General features: G+C 50.7%; 1 protein-coding gene and 1 long non-coding RNA gene across 3 annotated transcripts in view; one reads left to right on the top strand and one right to left on the bottom strand.

The window, feature by feature from the left end:
• Positions 1–24332, bottom strand: part of IRS2 (insulin receptor substrate 2) — a 30105-nt gene extending 5773 nt beyond the window's left edge. The window contains exons 1-2 of one of the 2 annotated variants that reach the window (XR_010937021.1): positions 20122–24332; positions 11938–14768 (exon numbers count right to left, since the gene is read on the bottom strand). Coding sequence is in view for 1 of the 2 variants with exons in the window: in XM_067713648.1 (XP_067569749.1) it covers positions 20122–24178 (4057 nt within the window). In the remaining variant the exon portion in view is untranslated. The remainder of the gene's footprint in view (positions 1–11937; positions 14769–20121) is intronic. The other variant, XM_067713648.1, reaches the window with a different exon arrangement.
• Positions 24333–24576: 244 nt separating this feature from the next.
• LOC137211309 (uncharacterized) overlaps positions 24577–24704 on the top strand; it is a 40590-nt gene continuing 40462 nt past the window's right edge. Inside the window, exon 1 of the long non-coding RNA XR_010937022.1 lies at positions 24577–24665. This is a non-coding gene — a long non-coding RNA (uncharacterized lncRNA). The remainder of the gene's footprint in view (positions 24666–24704) is intronic.

Here is a 24704-nt window from a genome sequence, read left to right as displayed (position 1 = left end):
GAAAATGAGTCTGGTTCAGCCAACTAGAAACAAAAATCTTCCAACACTGCCAGCCCATCACCCTCAACTGTTAAATATGTATGCTTCGTAACGATGAGACTCCAGCAAAATTTTATTTATTTTATGACCTATGTTAATTCTACTAGAGGCAAAGAGCCAGTGATTAATTTCACAATTCCTCCACGGTGAATATCATTAAGATGGGAGACATTCTCTGAACTGTGAGGGTACAGGGGCGACACAGAGAAGAAATAAAGGCCAGAACCATGTGTTGCTGGTGAAGATTACAGAGTAACATGCACCGGTTCTGAATCTGCTCCTAGATGTAATGCTTCTAAAATAATTTAAATTTATTGATACACATTGCATTTGCGGTATAATTACACACTGTACTGTTCTGTAGCCTAGACATTGCTTCGTAAAGAAACTCATTCATGGAAAGCATCAATCTAGAGTTATTTGATTGGAAAAAAAAAAAACTTTCAGCACAAAGACTGACGTTGTCCCATATGGCATGTCACGCAGCCCAGCTATCCTTTTCCTTTTCACTCGGTGACATATGACAAATGACGTTCATATGAGGGATACAGTCCCTCATGCAGTTATCCTAACTCCCTAGGGACCAGCGCTAATTCTGCCCTTTCTCTTCCATTTAAAAGACCAATCAGAATGCAAATGAGGACGGGTGTTGTCAACAAAGGTCCCACCTCCAATTTGCTCTATTTAAAAAAAAAAAAAAAAAAAGGAAAGAAAAAGAAAACAATCACTGAAAAACTCTGTCCTTGAGCCCAGTGGGGGAGCTCCCTAGCCACGGAAGGCTCGGATGTCAGAACACGGCCACATCACACCACCGCCGAGCTGGCCTCCGAGATCGCAAACACTTCAGTGGAAAATGCAGTGAGCGTCGGGTCGAGAAGGTTTCAGAAATAAATCGGGTAAATGTGCTCTGGCAAACAAACTCAAGCAGCATTCTGGGAGCGTGTTCTCACTCACGGCTCTTTTTTAAATGATTTCTTATGATTACTTGGGTTTGGATGCAGACAGAGTCCCGTGTGGGGCTCCACGGCACAGCAGGAGGGAACGGGGCCTGGTCTCATGGGCCCTGGGTGAGCAGCAGTGGACAAAACAGACAGCAAACCCACGTAGCAGGTACCAGTGACTTACTATTTTCAGGCAGATCTGAATGAGGACCAGTGCAGACACTTATGTGCGTGACAAGAATGAAACATTAGACTTCTTAAGATTAAAATTTATATTTCTAGTAGTAACTATGATTGAAAAAAAATACATAAACCCTATGGTGAGCCCAAACATGTCCTTCAGGCCCATTGAGACTTTTTATGTTAAACACAGAATGACGGGAGAAAATAAACTTTTCTGTTACATGAGAAATTCCTAGAAAAGTCAACCTGATAATTCAGTATCTCCTCACTTTACTAGAAGCAAAAACACTCTTAGAATATACAAAAAAAAAAGTAAGGTCGGGTGTGATAAGCCAGGGATTCTAAGAAAAACGGTTACTTGAACTTTGCAAGTGGAAAAAAAAAATAACTTAAAAGGAAAATATGGAAGCACAGGGTCCCCGGGACAAACGGGCTCAGTAACTGACTTCACCAACCCGACTCGTGAAAGATTTAGAAGCTTCTTGGAGTTGAGCTCATCATTTCCACTGACAATTAAAATCATTTCATCCGGAATGCTTGTTATTGAAGACATTTCCCAGCATCAAGTTGCAACTTGATGCTAATGACACAACGTGAAACAGGATGAGACAACCAAGTTCTCACGTGAGGCTGGGGTTAATGAAAGGCATCTCTCCTTCTTTAGCTCTTGCTTAATCCTTCCCATAAGACCTTGTCTTAATCACCAAAGACTAGAGCAATCAGGTGTCCTAGACTGTTATCGCACTTCAAATTTCCCCCCACTGTCCAAGTTTCACCCACAGCAACCAGCATAAACTTTATAGTGAATAGCCTACACCAACTTTATGTTGTAATACGTAAGTATCCATTCCTTTTCTGTTTGTTATTGAAAAGCCTGGTGTGTGGATCCTGGAAGCTACCCTTTTATGGCAAGAGTTTTCTAGCATCATCGGAGAACTATTATCATGCCCTAACGCAAACACCCGAGAAGCAAAAATGTCCTTAAATTGCTGGTGGACCCTTCTCTTAAATTATGAAACGTTAGACCTTTTCTAGGTAAAAACCAGATGAGGGAGCCTTGGTGACTTGCCCGCTGCCTTGGAGCTGATCAGCAGGAAAGGACGATCCTTAACTTCTCCCAGAACTTTCCTCACTGCTGCACTGGGAGCCGACAATGCAGCCCCCATTTTTGCAAATAAAAGACGGGAGGACTCGGGAAGGAGTGAGGGGAGGTCTGGAACTTCCATTTGGGTCCTGGAGTTTAAACCTTTACACGGTACCATCCGCTGTTTATCAACTCCCCAAAGACACCGAACCCTGCAAACTGTGCGTTTCTGCTTCGTGCACCTATCTCTCCTGCTTGGTCAAGGGCCTGGACCACCTCGGTCCCCAGCATACAGCACATGCCTGTTAGGTCCTTCACGAAGCTCTGACGAGCTAAACAGAAAGAAAAACCCATGTGGTTCACGCCATTTCTCATAGGCAGAAAAGCAGAATAAAATCTTCTAAAGGAGCACAGAACTTTAGGACTGTCTGAGGCCCAAGAGAAAAGAAAACCTTTGTCGTCTCATGCGAGAGTGGCCTTCTAAGAGAGAGGTCAGCAGAGTACGGCCAAATCGGGTCCTTGCCTGTTTCTGGAAATAAAGTTTTATTGGAACACAGCCACGTTCACTCACTTGGACACGGCTGTTTCTCACTTTAACAGTGGAGCTGAGTGATGGTGACAGAGACATTGTGTCCCAGGACACGAGGAAGACAAGGAGGAGAAAGAAGGGTAAATTTGTGAAAGTTACAACATACATTTCCATCTGCGGGTTACACCTGGAGACTAATTGATACCCCCTCTGAAAATTATCGGCAGGCTTACGTGCTTCAGAGATGCAATCCCATTGACTTAAAAGCCTGCTATCCTGTTACAGACCCTACGGAGGAGGAAGCAAGTCATAAAATCATTTATGAAGCTAGCACACACTTTAGGAATTAGTTTTCCTTACTCTTCCACTTGATATTCCATGCATAACACCATAGTACTGAAGAAATCTCATTATTACTAAATATATCCTACAGTACTACTCTTTCAACTTGAACATGATAAGTAAAGTTAATATATGATAGATCTGCAATTCAGAAAGGGCCCAAATCTCTTCTCTTGCTTGAGTCATTTGAGAACGTGACTAGAAGCATTACGTTCCTACCCTCTGAAACAATATTTGGGCCAAGTGATGGAACCTGCGTTAAAATTGCAAATATCCTATGAACGGTGTAATTCTCCCTCAGGGGTGTATTTTTGTACACTATAAAAATGTTTATATTGTGTCTATCTGAGGTTCTCAAACCTAAATATTATAGTTTTGCTATGAACTTAAGGGAGTGTAGAATAACAGTTTGTTCAAAATATATCCATCCCCAAATATCCTGTTACGTATCATTTCAAATGAGCCGTTCTTTCCTTCGAATATTTAAATATTTAAGAGTTGCTACTGGGTTTTCTTCATTTTATAATTTGATACCTTTTTTGTTTTTATTATTGAAACTGAAATAAGCATTTTCTGGAAGTCTGAAATTATGCCAAATGTAACTCAAATTACCTCTAGGATATCACTAACAGGAAACGTACTTATGAGTACAGTTAAAAAGGTACACCTTCAGGAATCTGAAATTTACTCTGGTTTATACATAATGATAATGCAATAATTTGGAAATGTTCTGAAAACGGGATTTGTGAAGTGCTTGTCTGTCGTCACAGAAAAAGAAAAAAAAAGAAAGGATTAGAAAAAATGGGGGGAAACATATTGTGACCCACCACCAGCCCAGCCAGCGCCCCGAGCTGTCTTGCTGGGCACAGACCCACAGGGCCTGAGCAGCCTCCACCTCCAGACTGCGAGTACATTCCCTCCCGTGGACGACACCTCACTGATACGGACGCCAGCGTCCTGGCTCGGGGGGAAGAACACACCTTGTGCAGACGTACACCTGGCCTTTACGTTGAGATGCAGGATCTCCCAGCAATGAGGAGGCTGAGGGCCGTGTCCTTTGCCCTGGCACAGGTGGACACCCATTCCTACCACCGGCCACCTCAGGAGCCTTGCTGGGAGCTCAGGAAGGACTCAGGGCAACCGTCCCCACGGCTCAAGGACATGCGAGTGTGGAGAGCCACTGGCCTCACCAGAGTCGGGGTCCCCAGGCCCAGCAGGCAGCACCCACCAGGGTGTTCCCTGTTAGGAAAATGGGGACATTATTCTTCTGCCCTAGATTTCTCACTGGGCATGGGGAAACTACCAAAAGAGGTTTTATGCATACACTATATAACTAAGTAGTACAAACAGAAAAAGTATATATACACACACAAAAAATGTTTTTTCCACACACAGCAAGCACGTGCTGCTGGCAGGATGTGCACCTTGGGGCCGGGTCCTTCTGCCTTCTTCCCGCACCTTTCAATGATGTACATGGGTAACCACACGCTGTGCTGTGAATGACAAAGCCCTAGGCCTGGCAGCCCTGTGCACTGGGAATCTCTGAGCACATCGATCTGCCATCACGGCGTCTCCTCCATTCAAAACTACACCCATGAATGACATCACCAGCAACTGCAACTTCAAGCAGTAAGTAAACAAGCCATGAATGCACAAACACGAGGGCGAAGAGCTCTCGGGAGGGAAAAAAAAATGAATAAACTTGTTTTCATTGGCTAGAAGCGGAACAGAAGCAGAATTGTGGTTTTCTTTGGGGGGGGCGGGTAACTCAGGGCCATTTAAAGCTAACAGTTCTCAGACCCTGCCCAGAGCATCCTGCCTGGGTGCTTTCTGCACGCCTCGTGCACAGGCCGCGCGTGTCTCTGCATCACCGGAGAACGCACACATCCCTCTCCGCATCGCAGGGCCCGCGAGCAAGATGCCAGCAGCCGGCGGGGCCCCAACTAGGCGGGGCCACGGGGCACAGGACCTCTATTCTCTCGGGGGTCACACACAGCGGTGCCCCATAATGCAGACAGACATTTAAATTCCTCTGTAAATTCCTCTGTGGCCGAAGAGAGCGATTTACATCCAAATGGAGTACCCCTGATTGAAATTTCAGGAATGAAGAGTGGAACGTGCGAAGTTACAGACCATCTTTATCAAGTGCATTTGCTAAACAGTAAAGTAAGACAGCAGCCACTGACAGCCACGCCTTCCCGTGGTTCCAGGGGGACCCAGGCCCCGGTGCCCCAGGCTGCAGACCACCCCCAGCTTCCCCGGCAGGCAGTGCCTGGACCAGCCAGGTGAAGCCGCCCTGCACGCTCCTTCCGCCCAAATGCTGAAATGTTTTTAATGTCCTTCACAGCTTGAGCCTCAGCTGGGTACACCTGCTGAAGAGAACTTGTGCAGACTTGTCAGAGCCCAGCCTAGACATTCTACCTGCTCGTTTGCTGGGAGGGACCCTGCACACCAGGGGCCTCAGACCCGGGACTTTCAACGTGCCATCGGGAGATCCGCAGAAGCCTGTGGTTGGAAACTTTGGCCCCCAGTCCCTCCTGGAGTGCCCAGGGCCACCAGCTGTCAGACACGGAGCAGGGAGGTGTCTGCCGCTGCCCCCAGGTGGGAAGCCTTCATGCCCGGGGCTGGAGGGCACCCAGTCCTGTCCAGACGGTGACACACAGGGGGACACTGCTGGGACACCCCTGATCACAAACCCGTCTCATCCTTCCCTCTTCTCCAGGGAGAAGGCAGAGGGCAGGACCAAAATACCCAGCGACATAAAGTCAGCTTCCCAAACTGCTGAAGGCTTGGAAAGGTGGGAAACGATCCATCATCCGGTGTTAAGACGGCATTTCTTACTGATTGACACGAAAACCTTCCCGGGCTCCAAAGCTGGGCAGGGTTTGTCTATGACTTTTTTTTTTTTTTTTCCCTGAGGTACGCGGGCCTCTCACTGTTGCAGCCTCTCCTGCTGCGGAGCACAGGCTCCGGACGCGCAGGCTCAGCGGCCATGGCTCACGGGCCCAGCCGCTCTGCGGCACGTGGGATCCTCCCGGACCGGGGCACGAACCCGTGTCCCCTGCATTGTCAGGCGGACTCTCAACCACTGCGCCACCAGGGAAGCCCTCTCTATGACTTTTAAGAATGGATTTAAAGAAGACATGCCTTCCCAACCACCTCTTTAGGAATCAAAAACACAAACTCCAGACTGAGCAGACGACCACTCGATAGACCACAATGACGCCCAATACATCACACACACAGGCCCCTCCCCTCCAGAAAAGCATCACGCAGACAGGGAAGTCCTGTCCGGAGAGATCACTTCCACCTTTTCACATTTAGCAGCGTTATGATTCTGTGACACTCGGTCTATATGAATTAACATAAAATAACTTATTTTCTCCATTCTCCTTAGAGGGCAGCCGGCCATTCTGCAAAATCTACTCGTTGTATCGAACTGAACACGAATGGGGCGTAGGCTTCAAAGTGACCGAAACAGAAGAAGCAGAATAAACTTGCCCATTCATTGTAACTTTTACTATATTTACAAATCAGTTGTTTCAATATGCTCACATAAAGAAATATTAATATTTAGCCATTGTCATTCTTTGGAGATAAGCTTGAATTGGAGCCTTATTTGACTTGCCCATACTTCACACATTTTGCACAGATCTGACAAGACTATGCGTGAATCGAGTTATTTACAAGTCTATGCTAGCAATCTGCTTGTAGGGCGAGAGTGGCAGACACAGAGGGGGAAGCACAGCCCCCCCGGCCGTGCGTCCCCGCTGAGACCCTGGGTGTGGGTCACAAACCTCCCCCCAACGCGAACATGCAGCCTCCCGCCATCCACCCCTTCCTGCTCTGATTCCTTACACATCAGATTCTGAAAAATGACTTTAAGAGACCCAGGAGCATAAGCATGTTTCCTAAAATATACACTGGACAGAGAAAATGCAAATTTCACACTTCCGGTCTGGACAAAGTAATAGCAACCCCTACGAGAAGGAACAACTACTAACACAGTAGAAATAAACAATTAGGATGGGATCGTCATTTTTCTCTTGTTCGAATGAATGAGCTGCTTTAAGACACTTCATGCAGGCCATCCCTTTTTTACGTATCTCAGAAAAATTAAGTAAAACCGAGCTTATGTTCTGAAGGTAGACCTAAACCCATGTCAAGTCCTTAAAGTGACATAAGCTACAAATAGCCACAAAGGCCACATACGAAGGGTGCGGTTTCTCCACAGAAAGGCTAGAAGAAGGGGAGGTCTTTATCCACACGCGGTACTAGCTGTTCTGGACGCCTTACTCCCCTTAACTCCAAGCTCACCCCCACCGGTGCTTCCACGTTGAGGCCCAATCTCCATGAAATACAAGGAATAATGACTTTTCTATCATTTTAGTTTCCCAATCAGCTGATGAAGAAAATCAGTCTGTTGCAGAGCCCGAATTTCACGCGCCTTACCGGAAAGCACACTGTGCGGATGGATGCCCTGGGGAGGGGGAGTTGGGAGTAACTGACCCAGTTTTTCAAAGGAAGCCACTGGGGGTTCTGAGAAGACACAGAACCAGGAAGCAGCGAGTGGACCAGAGCATCGTTCCCTACAGCCCGGCAGAGGCTCCCCTGAGGTCCACTGCTAGACCCCTTCACCCTCGGGTGGTTCCTTTAAAAAATAAGGGTAAGGGCAAGAACGTTCCCTCCTTGGAGGTTCTGAGGATGAGACACCATCTAGACATGTTATAAGGTGCTTTACAAATAACGTCTGTGTAACCGAGCATGTAATTCCACGACCAGACACTTGTGCTTTGATGGCATTGTTTATCTTGTGACAATTTCCCTCTGCCTTCCCCAGTGCAATGACATCTCAGCATATTCCTTCCCCCAGAAACTTTTAGGTCTTTTCACCTTTTACGTCATATTTTTGAGAAAGAAAGTCAGGAGCTGACATATACCACACTAAGTGGAAAAAGACGCTATGGCGAAATGATATGAAAAATTTTTAAACACTTCACATACTGTTCCAAAGAAACTATATTTTCCGTCTTCGCTGTTGAACGTGAACAAAGTCTTTACACTGGTTGCCCAGGCTCTACACGTCACGGTTCATTGTTAGTTCCTTCTCATCACCTACTGCTCTCTCCCTGCTCCCTCTTGGTCAGCTACACGGGTCTCCTTCTGATCCTGGGACACACCAGCAACTTTCTGCCCCAGGGCCTTTGCACAGTTAGTCATTCCCTTTGCTCATATGGACTCTCCCCCTAAATACCTACAGGACTTGCTTCCTCTCCACCTTCTCCCTCTCTCTTCCCTGCCTTGTTTTCTGGAGCACTTTTTACTACCTACACTACTTCATGCTCCGAACACATGTCAACATTACGTTTATTTCCTTGGTTTCAAAGGTAGGCTTGAAGATTCGGTACTTCTGGTTTTGGGTTGTTTTTTGTTTGTTTGTTTTAGCTTGGAAGTCAAACCTCTTTCTTTCTAGCCTGCACTGTAATATTTTTCAAATGGGTGAAATAGTTTTAAAGTATGCAACATGTCACAATTAGCATCTCTGTAATGAAAAAATAAGAAAACGTAACCATTTCGTTAAATCTGAAAGCTGAAGGAAGATCTAACCTTTCCCGCCTCTGTCTCTCCCGCCCCACAGGCCACCTTTCTATCCTCCCAAGGGGCCCTTAAGGGAAGTGCCTGTCATTTCTTTGTTGGCTTTTTTCAGGGAAAAACAGATAAAACACACACTTTTTAAAAAGGCTCAGAGCTGCCTGCACGTGGTTTCAGGTGTGTCTTAAGAAAACAGAACTCTACTTGGAAATTAATAGGACGTCTGAAAATTAAGCAATTTTGAAGCCTACACTATAAATACAACTGTGATCACATGAAATGTCTGTGGATCATTTATGAGGAAAGAAACGAACTAAAATCGAAGTGTTGACTTCTCACGGACAGGCAGCAGCACTGAGCACATCTTACGTGTGAGTTTTCTCAGCTTTGCAGCTACGGATGCTTCCCATCACACAGACTACAGGTGAGCATCCTTCTTCGGCAAGAGCTGAGGGTGAGCAGGGAAGCCTCAGAAGGAACGGGAGAGGGAGTCCACTAACCTCGTGAAGTTTCTGGAATCCAAAGGCTAACAGCAAAGACAGAGCACACAGAGAAATACTGGGAGTTCTGAGGCGAGGCTACCCAGAGCTCAGAGAGGCTGACAGCTCGGAGCCGGGGCCCAGCAAGATCAAACCTGTGGTTTCTCGGAGGAGAAAACTGATGTGGAAATTCCACTTCATTGGATGGACCCCAAATGTGTGTGGGGGACTGGGGGCACTACACGTTTGAGTGGTTCCACCAGACTTTTCCAGCAAGGACACCTGCAGTCCCAGCAGGGACAGCCCATCCTGTGTCTTTGGCCAAGAACGGCTCAAGAGTAAATTCAGAGATGAATTCTGAACATTCCAGCTGAACGGCACAGACTCCAGACTCGTGAAGATGCGTGCTTGTCGCCCAGAGTTATTCTAGGAACCGAGTTAAACGCTCCACGCGTTTAACTTGCGTTAAACTTGGGTATTTTACTGCGGTGCTTATTTCATTGAGAACTAAATCTACTCATAAACCAGCACTACCCACAAGCTAAACCACAAATAACAGTAAGAAGGAAAACGGAATTAAGATCTGTCCGTGCTACTGCGTCTTTCGTTTTGATTCTCACCCTCCGCACCGAAATGTCATTCTATCAGTGTTTGGAAGCTACTGCAAACTTTCAACTTGAAAAGAAAATGTTCATTTCAAAAACTTGTCAAAATAAATAAAATCGAAAGACTGTTTCAAAATTCATGGATGTTTGTATTTATAGAAGTGGGTCAATATTTCATATCAAGCATTTCCACATGGTTCATTATTAAAAGTTGAAATTTTTTTTGTTTATTCAACCAGTTAAAGTGAGTTTTCTGAAACTGACTGAGATAAATGTCCACTCTGGTTTTATAATATTCTAAAGAAAGAAGAAATACAGATTTCACAACTAAGATATTTTGCGAAAACGCATCTAAATATTTTCAGCTGAACTGTACATTTCTTATGAGTCTAATTGGTGAAGTAAGAAGAGTTCTCTGTATTAGTTTCACCAAACTTATTTGATATAAATATTTGATCAAGTATTTGTTTAAAAAATTTGATATAAATATAACTGGAAGAGCTTATGAGTAGCTCATGGATTTGTTTTGTTTCATTTGCATAATACCAAAAGTATTAGTTTAGGTCCCTTTCATGCTGGAAAACATTTTTTAAATTACCTGCATCATATAAGAATAAAACAGAAGCATAACACCACCACAAATCACGGTAGCAAATTATCTTTTAAAAAAATGCATCCAGGCTGTGGTATAAGAAACTGACCACTTTCCCTTTCTAGGAATTCTTGTTGCCTTAGCACTTCAGGAGCTCTGGCTGTACGTCCATCTCTGATTTTCAAACAAAATCAATGTGCACAGCACCCTCTAGTCCATGCCCTGTTTAATCCTGCTTACTGCCTGGAGTTTCTAAAATACTATATGCACAGTTTTTAAATTTAGTAAGAACGTCCTGGCCTGTTTCCAAAACTTCTCCCCCAGCTAACAATTCCCTCCATCCATCCGTCCCTCCGTCTATCCATCCATCCATTCATCCACCCACGTTGGGCTCCGGAAGCCCTCCAGGAAGAAAGCAGCAGGGGACCACAGGGGGCCTGAGCCGGGCCTGGCAGGGCAGAAAACGGCTGCGTCACTCACATGACAGGTTGGGGAGGCTTCTACGACCTGGGCATCCACGGGCATCAGACGGTCACTGAGCTCAGCCTCTATTTTCAGTTGCTTTCCATCACTAGCACGGGGCCGGGAAGCCAGAGCTCCGTCCCAGGTCCTCCGAGGAAGACACGTTTTCACAGAAGGGATCCAGACCTCACCCAGGGAAAGACGACCGGGTTTACTTACAAACACTCCCCACATAGCACGTCAGCGTCTTTATTCTCGTCCGCTTTCCACCTAACTGGGAAAGTGCTCCACAGAGCCAGTGCCCCCTGACAGGGTCCTCTGAGCTTTGCTTTCTTCTTATCCTGAGAAGCAGTTCCATCACTCCATTCATTCCTGACAGGGGGACAAGCATTCCCGTTTTGTTATCCTGCGCCGCTGGCCGCCAGCGATGCTGGGTGGATTACTGGTGCGCGTGGCTTCTAATGGCAGGCGTGTGGCCGTCTGCTAGGAAGGAAGTGCTCTCTCTGCGGATGCTGGAGAGACTGGCAGCTCGTGTAAACACAGCCCTGAACCACTCCCCAGAGCACAAGGCTATAGATTCCCGACCACGGTTTTTCAAACATGGATAGCTGTTGTGTGAGCTGTTATGTTTGTTTATGTCTTCTTTTATGCCTTTCAAAGGGGGGTTAGAATCACATCTTAGGAAGGCAGTGCCTTCTGAAAAACCATTTCTCATCCCATAACAATGAAGTTAAGTAAGTTTTTTCTCGGAAAAAAATAAAAGATCTTAAAAACAAGAAGGGCACCGGTGAGATAATCCACTCCCCAGAAGATCACCACCTAGCAACCACTGATTATTCATGGGTCCTTAGGCAAATTCTAAAATTATTCGTTTTCAAATAGACTCATCATCAAATAGAGTGATGACTCATCATGAAACAGTTTCTTAGGAGACTGCTAATGGCCTTATTCATAATGACGAGTATAGGATATTTCACTTAGAGAAGAAATGCATCTTAAGGACCCCTCAAGGAATGAATGAAAACACAGCCCCATCAGATGTCAGATCAGGGCCCCAGGATGACCCACTGATAAAGAAAAAGGACTTACATTTTCCCAGATCACAGAGGCCTTTCGATTTGAATTATCCCAAGAATTTTCTTTCTTCCTCTTCTCTTTTTTTTATTTTTAAACACAAGTAAGCACATGATCTTGAATGTCTGCCAGGCCTTCACCCTTCTGCCACATTAGAAAACACTGCCCACATGGGCATCAGCAGCCTATTTCTCTAACTTACAGCATTCTTCCTTATTCAAGTGTCTGCTTTCCTCTAGTTCTGTCCACCAGCATACCTTGTAGTATATGCATGAAGCCATTTCCTGCAAGGCTCCCAAATCAAAAAACAAATAGCACTTCTACAAACAATAAATCATTCTAGAGGGAACAGGCCATATCCTAGGAGAAAGGTATTCATCTCCACACAAAGGCCCACAGAGACAGAGCAAACCTATTCTTTCCTGATAACATTTACTAACATCTCTACCCACTAATTAAATCAGTGACCTTGGAAAAGACGCACGACCTCCCTCGGACTCTGTTTTCACAACCTTAAAATGAGTTACATTAGACGGATGGTTCTCAACTCCTCTCCCTCAAAATGACCTTGTATTTTTTCTCCTGTCACCACTCTGTGTGGAGAGAGTTTTCAAGCATTTAGTGTTGTGGGGGGTGGGGGGGTATCTTATCAAGTACAATCTACAGTTTGCTTTACTAAAACAAAGACAGCTGGAGGAATATAAGTTTTCCAACTCTGCAGACCACTGGAAGTCCAGGAAGAGAGCCTGAGAGGCCCCAGAAGAGACGACCAACCAACATTTTGATTCAGCTCTAAAATTCACCAACATCACAAGAGCTTTGAAAACAATGTCGAATCCTGAGCTCTTCCAACTGGCAGGTGTGGAAAACAGTTTTAAAAATGAGGGGGACTTCCCCGGTGGTCCAGTGGTTGAGATTTTGCCTTCCAATGCAGGGGGTGCGGGTACGATTCCTGGCCAGGGAGCTAAGATCCCACATGCCTCGCGGCCAAAAAACCCAAACATAAAACAGAAGCGATATTGCAACAAAGTCAATAAAGACTTTAAAAGTGGTCCCCATCCAAAAAAACCAAAAACAAAAAAAAAGGAGAGCTTTCTGAAACTAACATGACCTTGTAAATCAACTGTACTACAATAAAAATTAGAAAATAAAATAAAAAATACATTTTTAAAAAATGACAGAGCTTTCCTTTATTGTTCAGTCTTCCTGCTTTTAGCTGTCCCCATCTCACTCTGAATGAATAACGTGTGGAAGAAAAGAGAGAGAAATTAAGTTACTGCCACCAAGTGAAATAAAAACCCAGCTGTTAACTTGAAAGCTGCCTAAGGCCGATCTACAGTAAAATCCCAAGGTCACTATTGTATATGAGCTTCCAAAGTAGACAGTGTGTAGGACTTGGATAAGATGGGATATAAAATAAAGAGTACTGGTACAACAGCGTCTTCGTGTGGTTCAACCCATCACTACCCTTTTCTGTCTCAGGGATTCCCAGGCAAGTCACTGGGACTCTCTAAGTTGCAGGTTCCTCGTTCCAAAAATGGAGATCCAGGCGGCCCTCCTATGACACAGGGCTTTTGGAGTATTACGTGAGACTTTATGTATGAAAATGTCTTAACGCTATAAAGTGAAAAAAAAATACTTTTTGGATTTTAAACACTTCTTTTGATTGAAAGGGGAGAGGGGGATGCAATTATCTTTCCATATTGATCAGAACAAGGGTTACGTTTTCATCATCTCATCGACTTCAGCAGCATTCTTTCAAAATCATTCACTGGGGATCGTTAGTTACACTTATAATTTGGAGGCAAAAGATGGGTGGATTTAAGTAAGTACTTTTGAATTTGCATAGAGAAAGCACTGTGTTGCATTCATAAATAGTAAAGATTATGCACTGATTCTATGCAAAAGTGTAAGTCATTCCTGAGCTATACATATGGATTTTAAGGTAATCATTAAAATCACTAATATAATGAACTCTATCAGAATACCTATTTTTTTTCACATTGGAAAGATTGAAATTTAGTACTCTACCATAGTAACTCACTCAAGCAGCTGTACTAACACTACCATATGGATAGATTAAAGTAACAGTAAAACTATAGTTATACTTAAGGTTATAAAGTTTTAACGCGATTAGAGAACACATTATCATTCAGTATTGGAGCTTCAATTATGAAAATAATATCCAGAGCCAGCCTCTGGGAGCACAACTGGATGCGATATTATGAAGCTACACACATGTACACACACACACACATCACCCCAAAAGAGTAATTATTTATTTCCCCCAAATTTGGTACTCTTCAAAACTGATACTAAAAAGCCCAGTGTTTACAAAATGCCGTACACGTAATCATTCATCTTTAAGGTCTATCATGGATCACAATATTTGACCAAATATTCCAAATTCAGTAAAAGCACCAGAAGCAAATCGCATCTCTGGGCATAAACATCACCTATGGCATAAGAAAACCGGGCCAAGTCTGAAGACACGTTTGCCTGATGAACTTTCACAAAGTCTCTGGACAGGTAAAAGCGACCTGATACAAAGTTAACATTTCCTAGTCCAACAGAAAAGACATCGAGAGCCGCTAACTTAACCACTGTATCATTTGTAAAAATGCAGCCTGTAAGTCTTAACCCAATTCCATTTCAGCAGAATGCAATGAATTCAGTTCTGATGCAATGAATTCAATTAAATGAGACGGCCAAGCACAGAAGTATCTTGTATTATTCGCACCCACAGAGCAAAATGCTAGTGCCCAACATAGACTCCAGCTCTGTTCACACTTTCTTCTGTGCCCGTTATTTCAGTGCACAGTTCATGGAAGTTTCTGCAGCCACATCTAGAAAGAAATGGAATCATCAGGAGCAATTATCAGCCTCAGCATTTCCTCCATCTTGAGTGATGACCTCACCAGTTCTCTTCAGAAAAAATCTACCGCTGAACTCTGTCTACGATAATCGACCTGGAGTGATTCAGAATAATCACTGCCACCTTGAAGAATACGTTCAAATTAATGAAACGAACACAGAAAGAATCTTCCCATTGAAATGTGGCTATTCTCATAAAACCTACCACCTGATCGATAACATGTTTATACCCGCTGATCTTGGAGGTTCAGAAAATTCCGTTTGGTGGAGAAGAATGTCAGCATTCAAAGGCCTTGCCCAACTTGTACGGAAACGCGCATTCTGCTCATGTCTGCAGCAGATAAAGTCTGCAGAGGATTCACCTATCACAGGAGCCCCAGTGAAGACCGGGCTGTGGGGAAGGGCACGTTGGTCCCCTTCCCTCCGAGCTTCCCCAACTTGGTGTACTTGGCAAAGCAGATAAAGGAGTCAAGGTACATTTTCCCTTAAGTTTCTGAGGTGAAATGGGAACACCTGATTCCGTGCTACCCAAAAAAACAAAACAAAAAACCCTCTCTACTTGCCAAATCTGATACCAAAAGTTAACCGGCTCTTGGGACTCTGCTGCTACAGAAAACGCATTAGTGGGAATTTTAACAGAAAACCCATTATCCCCGTGCTGGTCCCGAAACTTTCGCAAGTTCTTTTCAGAAAGAGATTCATTTTAATACTAAGAGTTCTAAAGAAAATAAAGCATTAATTACCTATGAAAATTCCTCTTCTGGGGGTTAGTGGGCCTGTGGAAGAACAAAAGAAACGCTGGAGGTTTTCCTACCCAGTTTGACAACCAGTCAAATCAAAACAGGGCAGGAGTGATCACCCTCATTAAATCAACCCTGAAGACTGAAGCCCCAGGCCAAACAATGGCCGATTCAGCAACTCACAGTTTAAGGGTTCTGCTTTTCTCATAAGGCACCCCATACTAGGAGCAATACTCTCAATTTTAAAAAACCTATATTCCAGTTACACGTTTTTCATCTTGACACTATCTCTTACAAGCACCTCGCAAAAGGTCATCAGAAAGTACGGTCCTGATGTAGTTTCAGGATCGGAATGCTCTTTTCCTTAATTGTTATTTTACTCTGTAATTTAAAACACTACTTCATGACAATTGATAATTATCTAGGAAAAGAAAAATCTCAAGTGAAACAAAGAGGGGGGAAAAAACAATGGTTCTCGGAGACTGGAGTAAAACCAGCCACCAAAACAGAGAAGGCCTGAATTTCTTAGGAAGGTACCGGCCCCACGTTCAGACAACTTTGAGCATCCCGGTTTTTAATTTAAGAACACCCGTTTACAAAAGTGCCTTTCCTGTACATAAACATCGGTAGCATCGCTGGATTTATTAACACGCTTCTTTAGAGGAGCTGAACCGCTCCGGATGTTGACAACCTCCTGGGCCTCCCAGGGGCCCTGAGCACAGGAGGAGAGGGTTATAAGGACCCCATTCTACAGACAGAGAAAGTGAGAAAGAGGGATTAAATGGCTTTCCTCTCTTGCACGTGACTCACGCAGCACGGCAACTAGACACCTGGCTTCCTGATTCCTGGGCTAGTGTTCCACACACCCTGCTTCCTGCTCCGAAGTACTATTTTGGTAAAGGTTTCTCTTTCAATAAAGGAACTAGAACAAGTCATGTGACTTTCATTCAGGAAAGCCTGTGTGTGTTTTCATTAGCACCTTAGTTGTCTGTTCCTGGGAACAGGGTGGGAACAGGGCACGGATTACCTTATTATGACAAGAGCTAGCCAACCAAAGCAGAAAAGCTTGCACGACAGGAAAAATAAAGCGTGTGTGGTTTGTCAAGTCATCTCCTTGGAGTTCTAAAAATATTCAAGCCCCTTGCTTTAAGACTTCAACAGACAATACTTTTAAACGTGCCTTGTGACTCTGCTGCCCCTTCAGAAACAATTGTGTTGCTCTCTCATCCCTGGATTCTTTCACTGTGGGAGGTGAATAAACAGTCCTTTTATGGAACAAATTTAAATACAGATGCTTTCGGGGTAATTCTTATCTGATCTGCCTTGTACCTACAGATAAACCAATTCTAGAACAAAAACCCCACTAAAGAGAAATAGCAAAATAGCACAGTTTATGGTATACACCGATCTATAACCCTAACGACCAAATATATAAAGTTCATTTTAAAAAGTGGCTTTAAAGCACAGTGACTCCAGTAGCATAGTTTCAGTTCCCAAACAACAATACTCTAAAGATTGGTTGTATTTGTTCCCATGCACACCCACAAAACAAAGGATAGGTAACCTTCTCCCGGCTCCCAAGTAAGGTGCATAGTTTCGAGGTAAATTTGTACCTGCTCTGCAGGACCTACAGATACATACACACCCATCTGTGTCAATTTAAGGCGTGCTAACTTTTGAATTGGCTCCACCATTGAAACCCCACCGCCATCCCCAATTCTATTGGAAACAACCATCAGACACTGCTGGGACCTTACCTCTTTGTCACCACCTCTCCAAATACCAAACGCTAGCCCCCCAAGGGACCCCGAATGGTTCCACTTCAGCATAACTCGTGAAGTTTTTCCACGCGGAACCCAAGGAGCTGGATGTGGAAACACGGCCACTTCCGAGAGTCAGGGCAGCACACCCAATGACTCAGGAAGTTCATTTTCCATTTTCTCTTCAAAGAAATGCTTTCCAAGTCTTCCTTCCATAAACCGTGCTCTCAAACAACACTTATCTCCTGTGCACTTTTTATCTATCAGCATCACAGACAAATGTCTACGCGTAAACGTGAGTTCAGTAAAAGTGGATGTTCGTTCTGGGTTTCTCCACAGTCCCTTTCTGGCTCCACAAAATGCAATTTAGTTTCCCCGTTAATTAAGATGAGATGCCCGTCTTCCCTACCCTACTGTTCTCTGTGCTCAAATTAGTTTACTAGAAATCCATTTAGCATGTAGTCCTTTTTTCCAAAAAAAAAAAAAAAATGTGGTTTGGGCACAATGGACCAATTGTAGTTATCCACTTTGCTTAAAAATAGTCTTTTTTCCTTCTTAAGAGAGTGTTTACATTAACGCCCACAGAGACTCTGGACAACTAGCAAAGCGATCTCTCATCTTTGTTCAGCCACCACCGAACATACAAACTGCTGTTTTGATTTCAGAATCCTGAATCCTATAGGTTGTAAGGAATTTTATACTGGTGGGAAATCTGAAACAAAACAGGCCAAATCAGGCCTCTCATAAACTTATCTCTTGCGGTTTAACATTTTCCCTCATCTGAAAAGGGTATCATATTAGACGTGAATCACGTTTCTGAAAGTATCTACTTTATCGGAAAGGCCTTGAATCCTTTCAGGCCTGGAGGTGCGCGCTCCAGCTCATTCGCCCTGTGACTGCAAGAAACGCCTCCCAGGGCCCTCCTCAATCCAGTCCAGGTTTTTCCCGCCTACTCCACCAGAAGCAGTGAGAGGTGTTGTGTTCTCAGGCTGTTTTTCTGATTAGAATCAGATTTCAGCAAAATGTACTTTCGTGCTCACGATGGCCTATACCCATTCCTGTGTGCACAGATTTCTCCTCCACTCAAGTCTAGCTACGCTGGTGTGCATCTTGGACGGCAGCTAATCACCCTGCAAGTCCCAGACACACGCGCAATTTTTCAGATGCACCTGTAGGGCTTCAGTTAACTCCAAGCAAAGTGACCTTCCGCTGAGCATCGTTTATGGGACACATCCTGACAACTCCCAGGGGGCTTCGTTAGATGCTGAACCACCACACTCTGATAGCTCTCCGTGACTCTTTTTATCTCGTGTTCCACAATTTTAATAAAAAAGCAGGTAGCGTTTCCTCCGTTATATTGGATTTCCAGGGTATCCACTCTACAGCTATAACTTTAAATCCCGTGGATACTAGAAAACACATGCTGGATTCAGATGGCATTAGAGGGCTCTGTTCACGTTTAGAAAAAAAGGTGTACGGATCCCCAAGCTACCTCAGTCGTCACCCTGTAACCCTTGCAGACTGCTGACCTCGGGCCAGCATCTAAGACGTGTTCGCTGCTCTGTGTTCTGCGGTTCCCATAAAGCCTCTATCTTCCTGACAACGCTGCACAGAAGCGGCTACAAAATTAAAGAAGAAACTCTCTCGAGCCCCCCCGCCCCCCCCACCTCTCCTCCACCGCATCATTCAAAGTTTGAGACAGTCAGAACCTCTGAGACAGTCAGGACGCACCTGCAGGTGCAAGGCAAGCACACCTCTCTCCTTTTGGATCTGTGATGAGACTGCAAAGAACAATACTGGACACCATCCCATCCAATGGTTCCTGAGAAGACCAGCATGGTCGTCTTTCACTGTCTCCTCTGAAGCCCAGATTCACATCACCTGGGCGGCCGAAAAATGCTGGGGGCCTGGGCCCCGCCCACTGGCCGCTTCACATGACTGCGCCTGGGCTGCCCCCATAGGCCATTTCTCAAGCCTACTCAGGCGGTCTAACCGGGTCAGGTGCTCCCAGCCATGGTCCCCAAACTGGCAGCACCAGTACAACCTGGGGGCTTCTTAGAAGAAGCACACTGGGAGCCGCATCCCAGACCCACTGCACCGGAATCTCGGGGATTCACCTAGCCCGGCCGTCCGGGGCTCAGCAAACTCTCCAGGTGACTCCCAGGTGGGCTCGAGTTGGACAACCACTGCTTTTGAGCTGTGTTTAAGCAGCGTCACCATTTCAGCTTGCTCGGAGCAAAGGAACGTCTCTGGTGGAAAAGCTCCCACAGGCTGCGTGTAAACTTGAAATGGTTCGCTGTTCCCTGCAGCAGTCACCAAAATGGATGTGCGTTTCCTAAACAACTTTTGGGCCCGTGTTTTATAAACTCTGAGGCTCGGCGAGAGTCAGCCGGGCCTGGCTCCAGGAAAACAAAGAGAAAGGTGAAGGCTGCGGCCTGGGAGCTACCGGAACTTCAAGTCCCCTCCCGGCACCAGTTTCCCGCCTCTCAGATGGAGAAGACCCCCTCTGCCGCCTGCCTCCCCCCGGGGGGCTGACCTGGGGGCACCCGCCAGGTGTGCTCATGGGAAGACGGGGAGTCTGGGCCCAAGAAAACAAATCAAAAGTCTCCCGAGTCCAAAGATTCCCACTCAACTCAAAGATGACCCGAGTGCTCCTGGCAAGGTCTCTGGGGTTCGAGAGCTGACATCGGCCTCACAGTGAAACAGAACAGGAAACCTGCGCCGGCACTCTGGCATTTAGGTCGAGGTACCAAAGAAGGGAAGAGGCTTGAGCCACGGACGCCCTCGCGTGCCCACCCTTCTTCCACCAGCCGCAAGGGTCTCACCTTTCACGACCGTGGCCTCTTTCAGGTGATGCGTCAAGAAGTCGAGGCTGGCGTAGGTGCTGGCGGAGGGCAGGGCGCCAGGGCCGGGCCCCACACACACCCCGCCGGTGCTGCCGGCCCCTACCGCGCCGATGAGGCCCCCGAGGCTCCGGGTCCGGCCCCAGGCGCTCTTGTCTCCCGTCTGAGGATGCTGCTGAGGCTGCTGCGGGGACGGCGACAGCCCCGGCTCGTCCCTCACGTCGATGGCGATGTAGTTGAGGCCGTTCTGGAAGCCAGCAGAAGTCTCCCGGCGCATCGGCGAGCCACTGCCCCCGGGGCAGCCGACCAAGCCCCCGGGCTGGCTCGGCGTCCAGGGCCGCGCCTGCGGGTGTTGCGGCGGTGGCAACTGGCGGGGGGACGTGGGGGGCTCGTCACCGCCACCCAGGACGCTGCCGCCGCCCCCTTCGCCGCTTTTCCTGAGAGACACGTTCTCCACCGAGGCCGAGTTGTGGCGCTTGGGGTTGTGGGCGAAGGACGGGGACACGGGGGTCACAGTGGTGGTCGAGGAGAAGGTCTCCGAGCTGTGGCGGCGGCGGCCCCCTTGCGGGTCCGCACGGATGACCTTGGCCCCGCGGTGCGGGTCTGGGGGCTGGCTGGCTTGCAGGAAGGCCTCGACCCCCGACACCTGGTCCATGAGGCTTAGCCTCTTCAGGCCGGACACGGGGCTGCTCACGCGGGCCCCGTCGGGCTTCGGGGGCGCGGCGATCGGTTGCGGCGGCGTGGCAGCCACGCCGAAGGCCATCTCGGTGTAGTCGCCGCTGTCGCCCGCCCCCGAGGATGGAGAGGAGGCCGCGCCAGGGCCCTGGGAGGGTGGTGCCGGAGGCAGGCGGTACAGCTCTCCGGGCGGGGGCGGCGGGGGCGCCGGCTGCAGGGCCGAGGAGGGGGCGGCGGGGCGCGGGGGCAGCGGCGGGTACGCGGAGGCCTCGGGGGACAGCAGGGCGTCCAGAGAGCCCACGGGGTCCCCGGCCTGGCCGCCCGGCTGGGGTGACTTGGGCGAGCTGAAGTCGAGGTTCATGTAGTCGGAGAGCGGGGAGCGCTGCCGGCTGTCGCCGCTCGTGCCCGGGGTGCCCGAGCCCAGCGATGAGGCCGGGCTGCCGGCGGACAGCAGCGACGACGACGAGGCGGCCGAGGCCAGCAGCGGGGGAGCGGGCGGCGACAGGCGCGCGCCCGCCTCGCCGAAGTCGATGTTGATGTACTCGCCCGGGCTCTTGGGCTCGGGCGGCAGGGGGTACTCGTGCATGCGGGGCAGGGTCTGCAGCCCCTCCAGGGACAGGCGCGTGGGCCGCGTGGCCCGGCAGCGCTGGCCCAGGAAGCCCTCCAGGCGGCCGCTGCCGCTGCCACCGGGCCTCCCGGGCGAAGGCACCGCCTGGTGGGGTGGCTGCGGGTGGCCGCCGCCGCCCCCTGCCCCGGCCGCGAAGGAGCCGGCTGGCTGCGTGGACCCCGGGCCGGCCGTCGACTCCAGCCGCTCCTCCTCCAGGATGCGCCCCACGGGGGAGCTCATGAGCACGTACTGGTCGTTGTCCCCGTTGCAGGTGTAGGCGGCCTTGTAAGAGCGCGGCAGGGAGCTGTAGCAGTAGCCGGGGACGCCCCGGAGCATCTCCCCGCCGCCGCCGGCGTGCAGGGCGGCCGAGAAGAAGTCGGGCGGGGTGCCCGAGGCTCCCGCGTCGCCGGGGGACATGTTGAGGTAGTCCCCGTTTGGAAGCAGCCTGCCGTCGGCGGCGCTCTCCACGGACAGCTTGGAGCCTCCGCACCACATGCGCATGTACCCGCTGTCCTCCGGGGAGCTCTCGGCCGGGGAGCTGGTCTTGTAGCCGCCCCCGCTCCCCGGGAAGGCCCTGCTGGCGGCAGACGCGGGCGTGGGCCCCGCGGCTCCCGTGGGGGGCAAGGCCGCGACGGCCGCGCGCGGCTGCAGGATCTGCTTCGGGGCGGACACGCTGGTGGGGCTCATGGGCATGTAGTCGTCGCTCTTGCAGCTCCCGCTGCCGCCCGCGAGGGCCACGCCGGGGGTCATGGGCATGTAGCCGTCGTCCGTGCCCAGGTTACTGCTGGAGCTCCTGTGCGACCCGATCTCGATGTCGCCGTAGTCCTCGGGGTAGGGGTGGTAGGCCACTTTGGGGGAGGACGTGGGGCACGACGGGCAGAGGCGGCCTGAGCTGCCGGAGAAGGTGGCCCGCATCAGGGTGTATTCATCCAGGGACGCGGAGGAGGGCTGGGGCACTGGCCGCTGCCGGGCAGGCGTGGTCAGGGAGTAGGTCCTCTTCCTCAGCCCCCTGTCCAAGTCCTGGGCCCCGTCCCCGGAGACTCTGCGGTAGGGTCGGCCGCAGTGGCTCAGGGGCCGGTCCATGGTCATGTATCCGTACAGCTCGCCCCCGCTGCCGTCCCTGGCCGGGGGCGTCTCGGCGATGGACTCGGGCGTGTTGCTCCTGAGACTGCAGAAGGCTCTCAGGTCCCCAGGGCTCGAGCCGTACTCGTCCAGGGACATGAAGCCAGGATCGCTGGGGGAGCCCGAGGCCGAGGCGCTGCCGCTGGAGGGTCGCTGGGGGTGCAGGGGGTGCTGCATGTGCGGGTGCGGGCCCGGGGGCGGCGGGTAGGAGCCCGAGCCGTGCCCGCTGCTGGACGACAGGCTGCCGGGGCTGGTGGCGGCCGCCGGGGGCGAGTGCGCCACGGGCATGGACATGGAGCGGCTGTGCTGCAGGGCGCCCCCTGCCGGCGCCAGCGTCACCTTGCTCGCGCGGCCGCCGCAGCCGCCGCTCAGGGTGTGCGAGCGGCTCAGGGGCGCGCGCACCGGCCCCGGGCTCAGGGGGCTCCCCGCCACCGACACCGGCCTGCCGCCCGCCGCCCCGGCCCCCGCCGCCACGCCGCCGTCGCCCTCGCTGGCCGTGCGCACCCGGCACGAGCTGCACTTGGCGGCCGGCGGTGTGGCGGCCAAGCTGTCGGTGCGCGAGCGGCGCACCAGGCCCGTCTGGCTGGGGGGCAGGTTGACCAGGTGGTGGTGGCGACGCGCGCCGGGGACGCTGATGGGGTGCGTGGCCGACGAGCCGGACGACTGGCTCTTGCTGCGCGGCCGGAACTCGAAGAGCTCCTTGAGCGCCTTCATGGCCTCCAGGATGGTCTCGTGGATGTTCTGCGCCACCACCGAGTCGTCTGCCTGCATCCACAGCTCACCGGGGCCCGTCACGGCCGAGCGGCCCACCTCGATGAAGAAGAAGCTGTCCGAGTGGCCGCAGCGGCGAATGTTCATCAGCTGCAGCGTCACCGACGGCTGCTCGCAGTTGAGCTTCACGAAGCCGATGGTGCGCGCCGACAGGCACAGGCGGTACACGCCCGTCAGGTTCTTGCTCTGGCCCAGGCCTTTGGGCTTCAGGTTCACCTGCCACACCTCACGGTAGGCGGCCGTGGCGGGCGCCACCAGCCCGTAGCTGTCATCGGCCGCGGCGGCGGCGGCGACGGCGGCGCCGGCCGAGCCGCCCAGGGCGCCGGGCAGGGAGGCGCTGCAGGACGCGGAGGGGGCGGCGGCGGCGGCGGCGGCGGCGGGGGGCGCGTCGCCGGCGCTCGCTCGGCCCTCGCTGACCAGGTCGGTGAGCGCGCGGTACCAGCCCTCCTGCTCCTGCTCGTTCTCGGCCGCCACTGCGAAGTACTCGTCCTTGGTGTAGAGGGCGATCAGGTACTTGTGCTTGGCGTCGGCGCGCTTGTTGATGTTCAGGCAGCAGTCGAGCGCGATGACCCGCTTCGGGGCGCCCGCTTTGCTCCGCCACTTCTTCTCGCTCTCGTAGTACTCGAGCCGCGGCGGCTGCGGCGCCGGCCCCCCGCCCGCTGTCGCCGCCGCCGCCGCCGCCTCGTCGCCGCCCGCTCCGGGTCCGCGCAGCACGAAGAAGCGCTTGTGGCCGTGCTTCTGCTTGCGCAGGTAGCCGCACTTGCGCACGCCGCTGTTGTTGTTGTTGTTGTTGTGGTTGAGGTTGAGGTTGGGGCCGTCGCCACCCGCCGGCCTGGGGCGCCCGTTCATCGGCGGGCTCGCCATCACCGGCGCTTCAGGCCGCGCCGCCCGGCCCGGCGTGGAGGGGCCGGGGGGAGCGGAGGGGGCGCGGGCGGCTCCCTCCCCCCCTGCTCGCCCGCCGGAGCCCGCGTCCCTCGGGCCCAGGAGGTGGGGAAGGTTCGGGGAGGCCCGCCGGGTGGAGGGCGGGGGGCCGGCACCGCGCGGTGGCGCAGCGCCCTCCGCGCTCCGGGGCCCCAGAGGATGCCCGGCGCGGGCGGCGGCGGCGGCAGCGGCCGCTGCCTCCCGGGCTCTCGGGCGGCGCCTGGGGCTCGCGGGCTGGGCCGAGAGTCGGGGGTCCCCGAGCCTCGGGGCCGAGCCTAAGGCGCGCCCGGCCGCACGGGTCCCGCCGCCGCGCCGCGCTCCGGGGTGCCGGGGTGTGCCCCGGTACTCGGGGTCCGCGCCGCCGCCGCCGGGGCTGCTGCTGCTGGTGCTGCCAACGGCGACCCGGGCTCGTCGCGGTCCCCGCCGCACAGTGAGTAACACATCGCGCACCGAGTGACTGAACTAAGAA

Source organism: Pseudorca crassidens, chromosome 18, assembly GCF_039906515.1.
Source record: "Pseudorca crassidens isolate mPseCra1 chromosome 18, mPseCra1.hap1, whole genome shotgun sequence".
Taxonomy (NCBI): domain Eukaryota; kingdom Metazoa; phylum Chordata; class Mammalia; order Artiodactyla; family Delphinidae; genus Pseudorca; species Pseudorca crassidens.
This window is presented reverse-complemented; position numbering and strand designations above follow the sequence as displayed.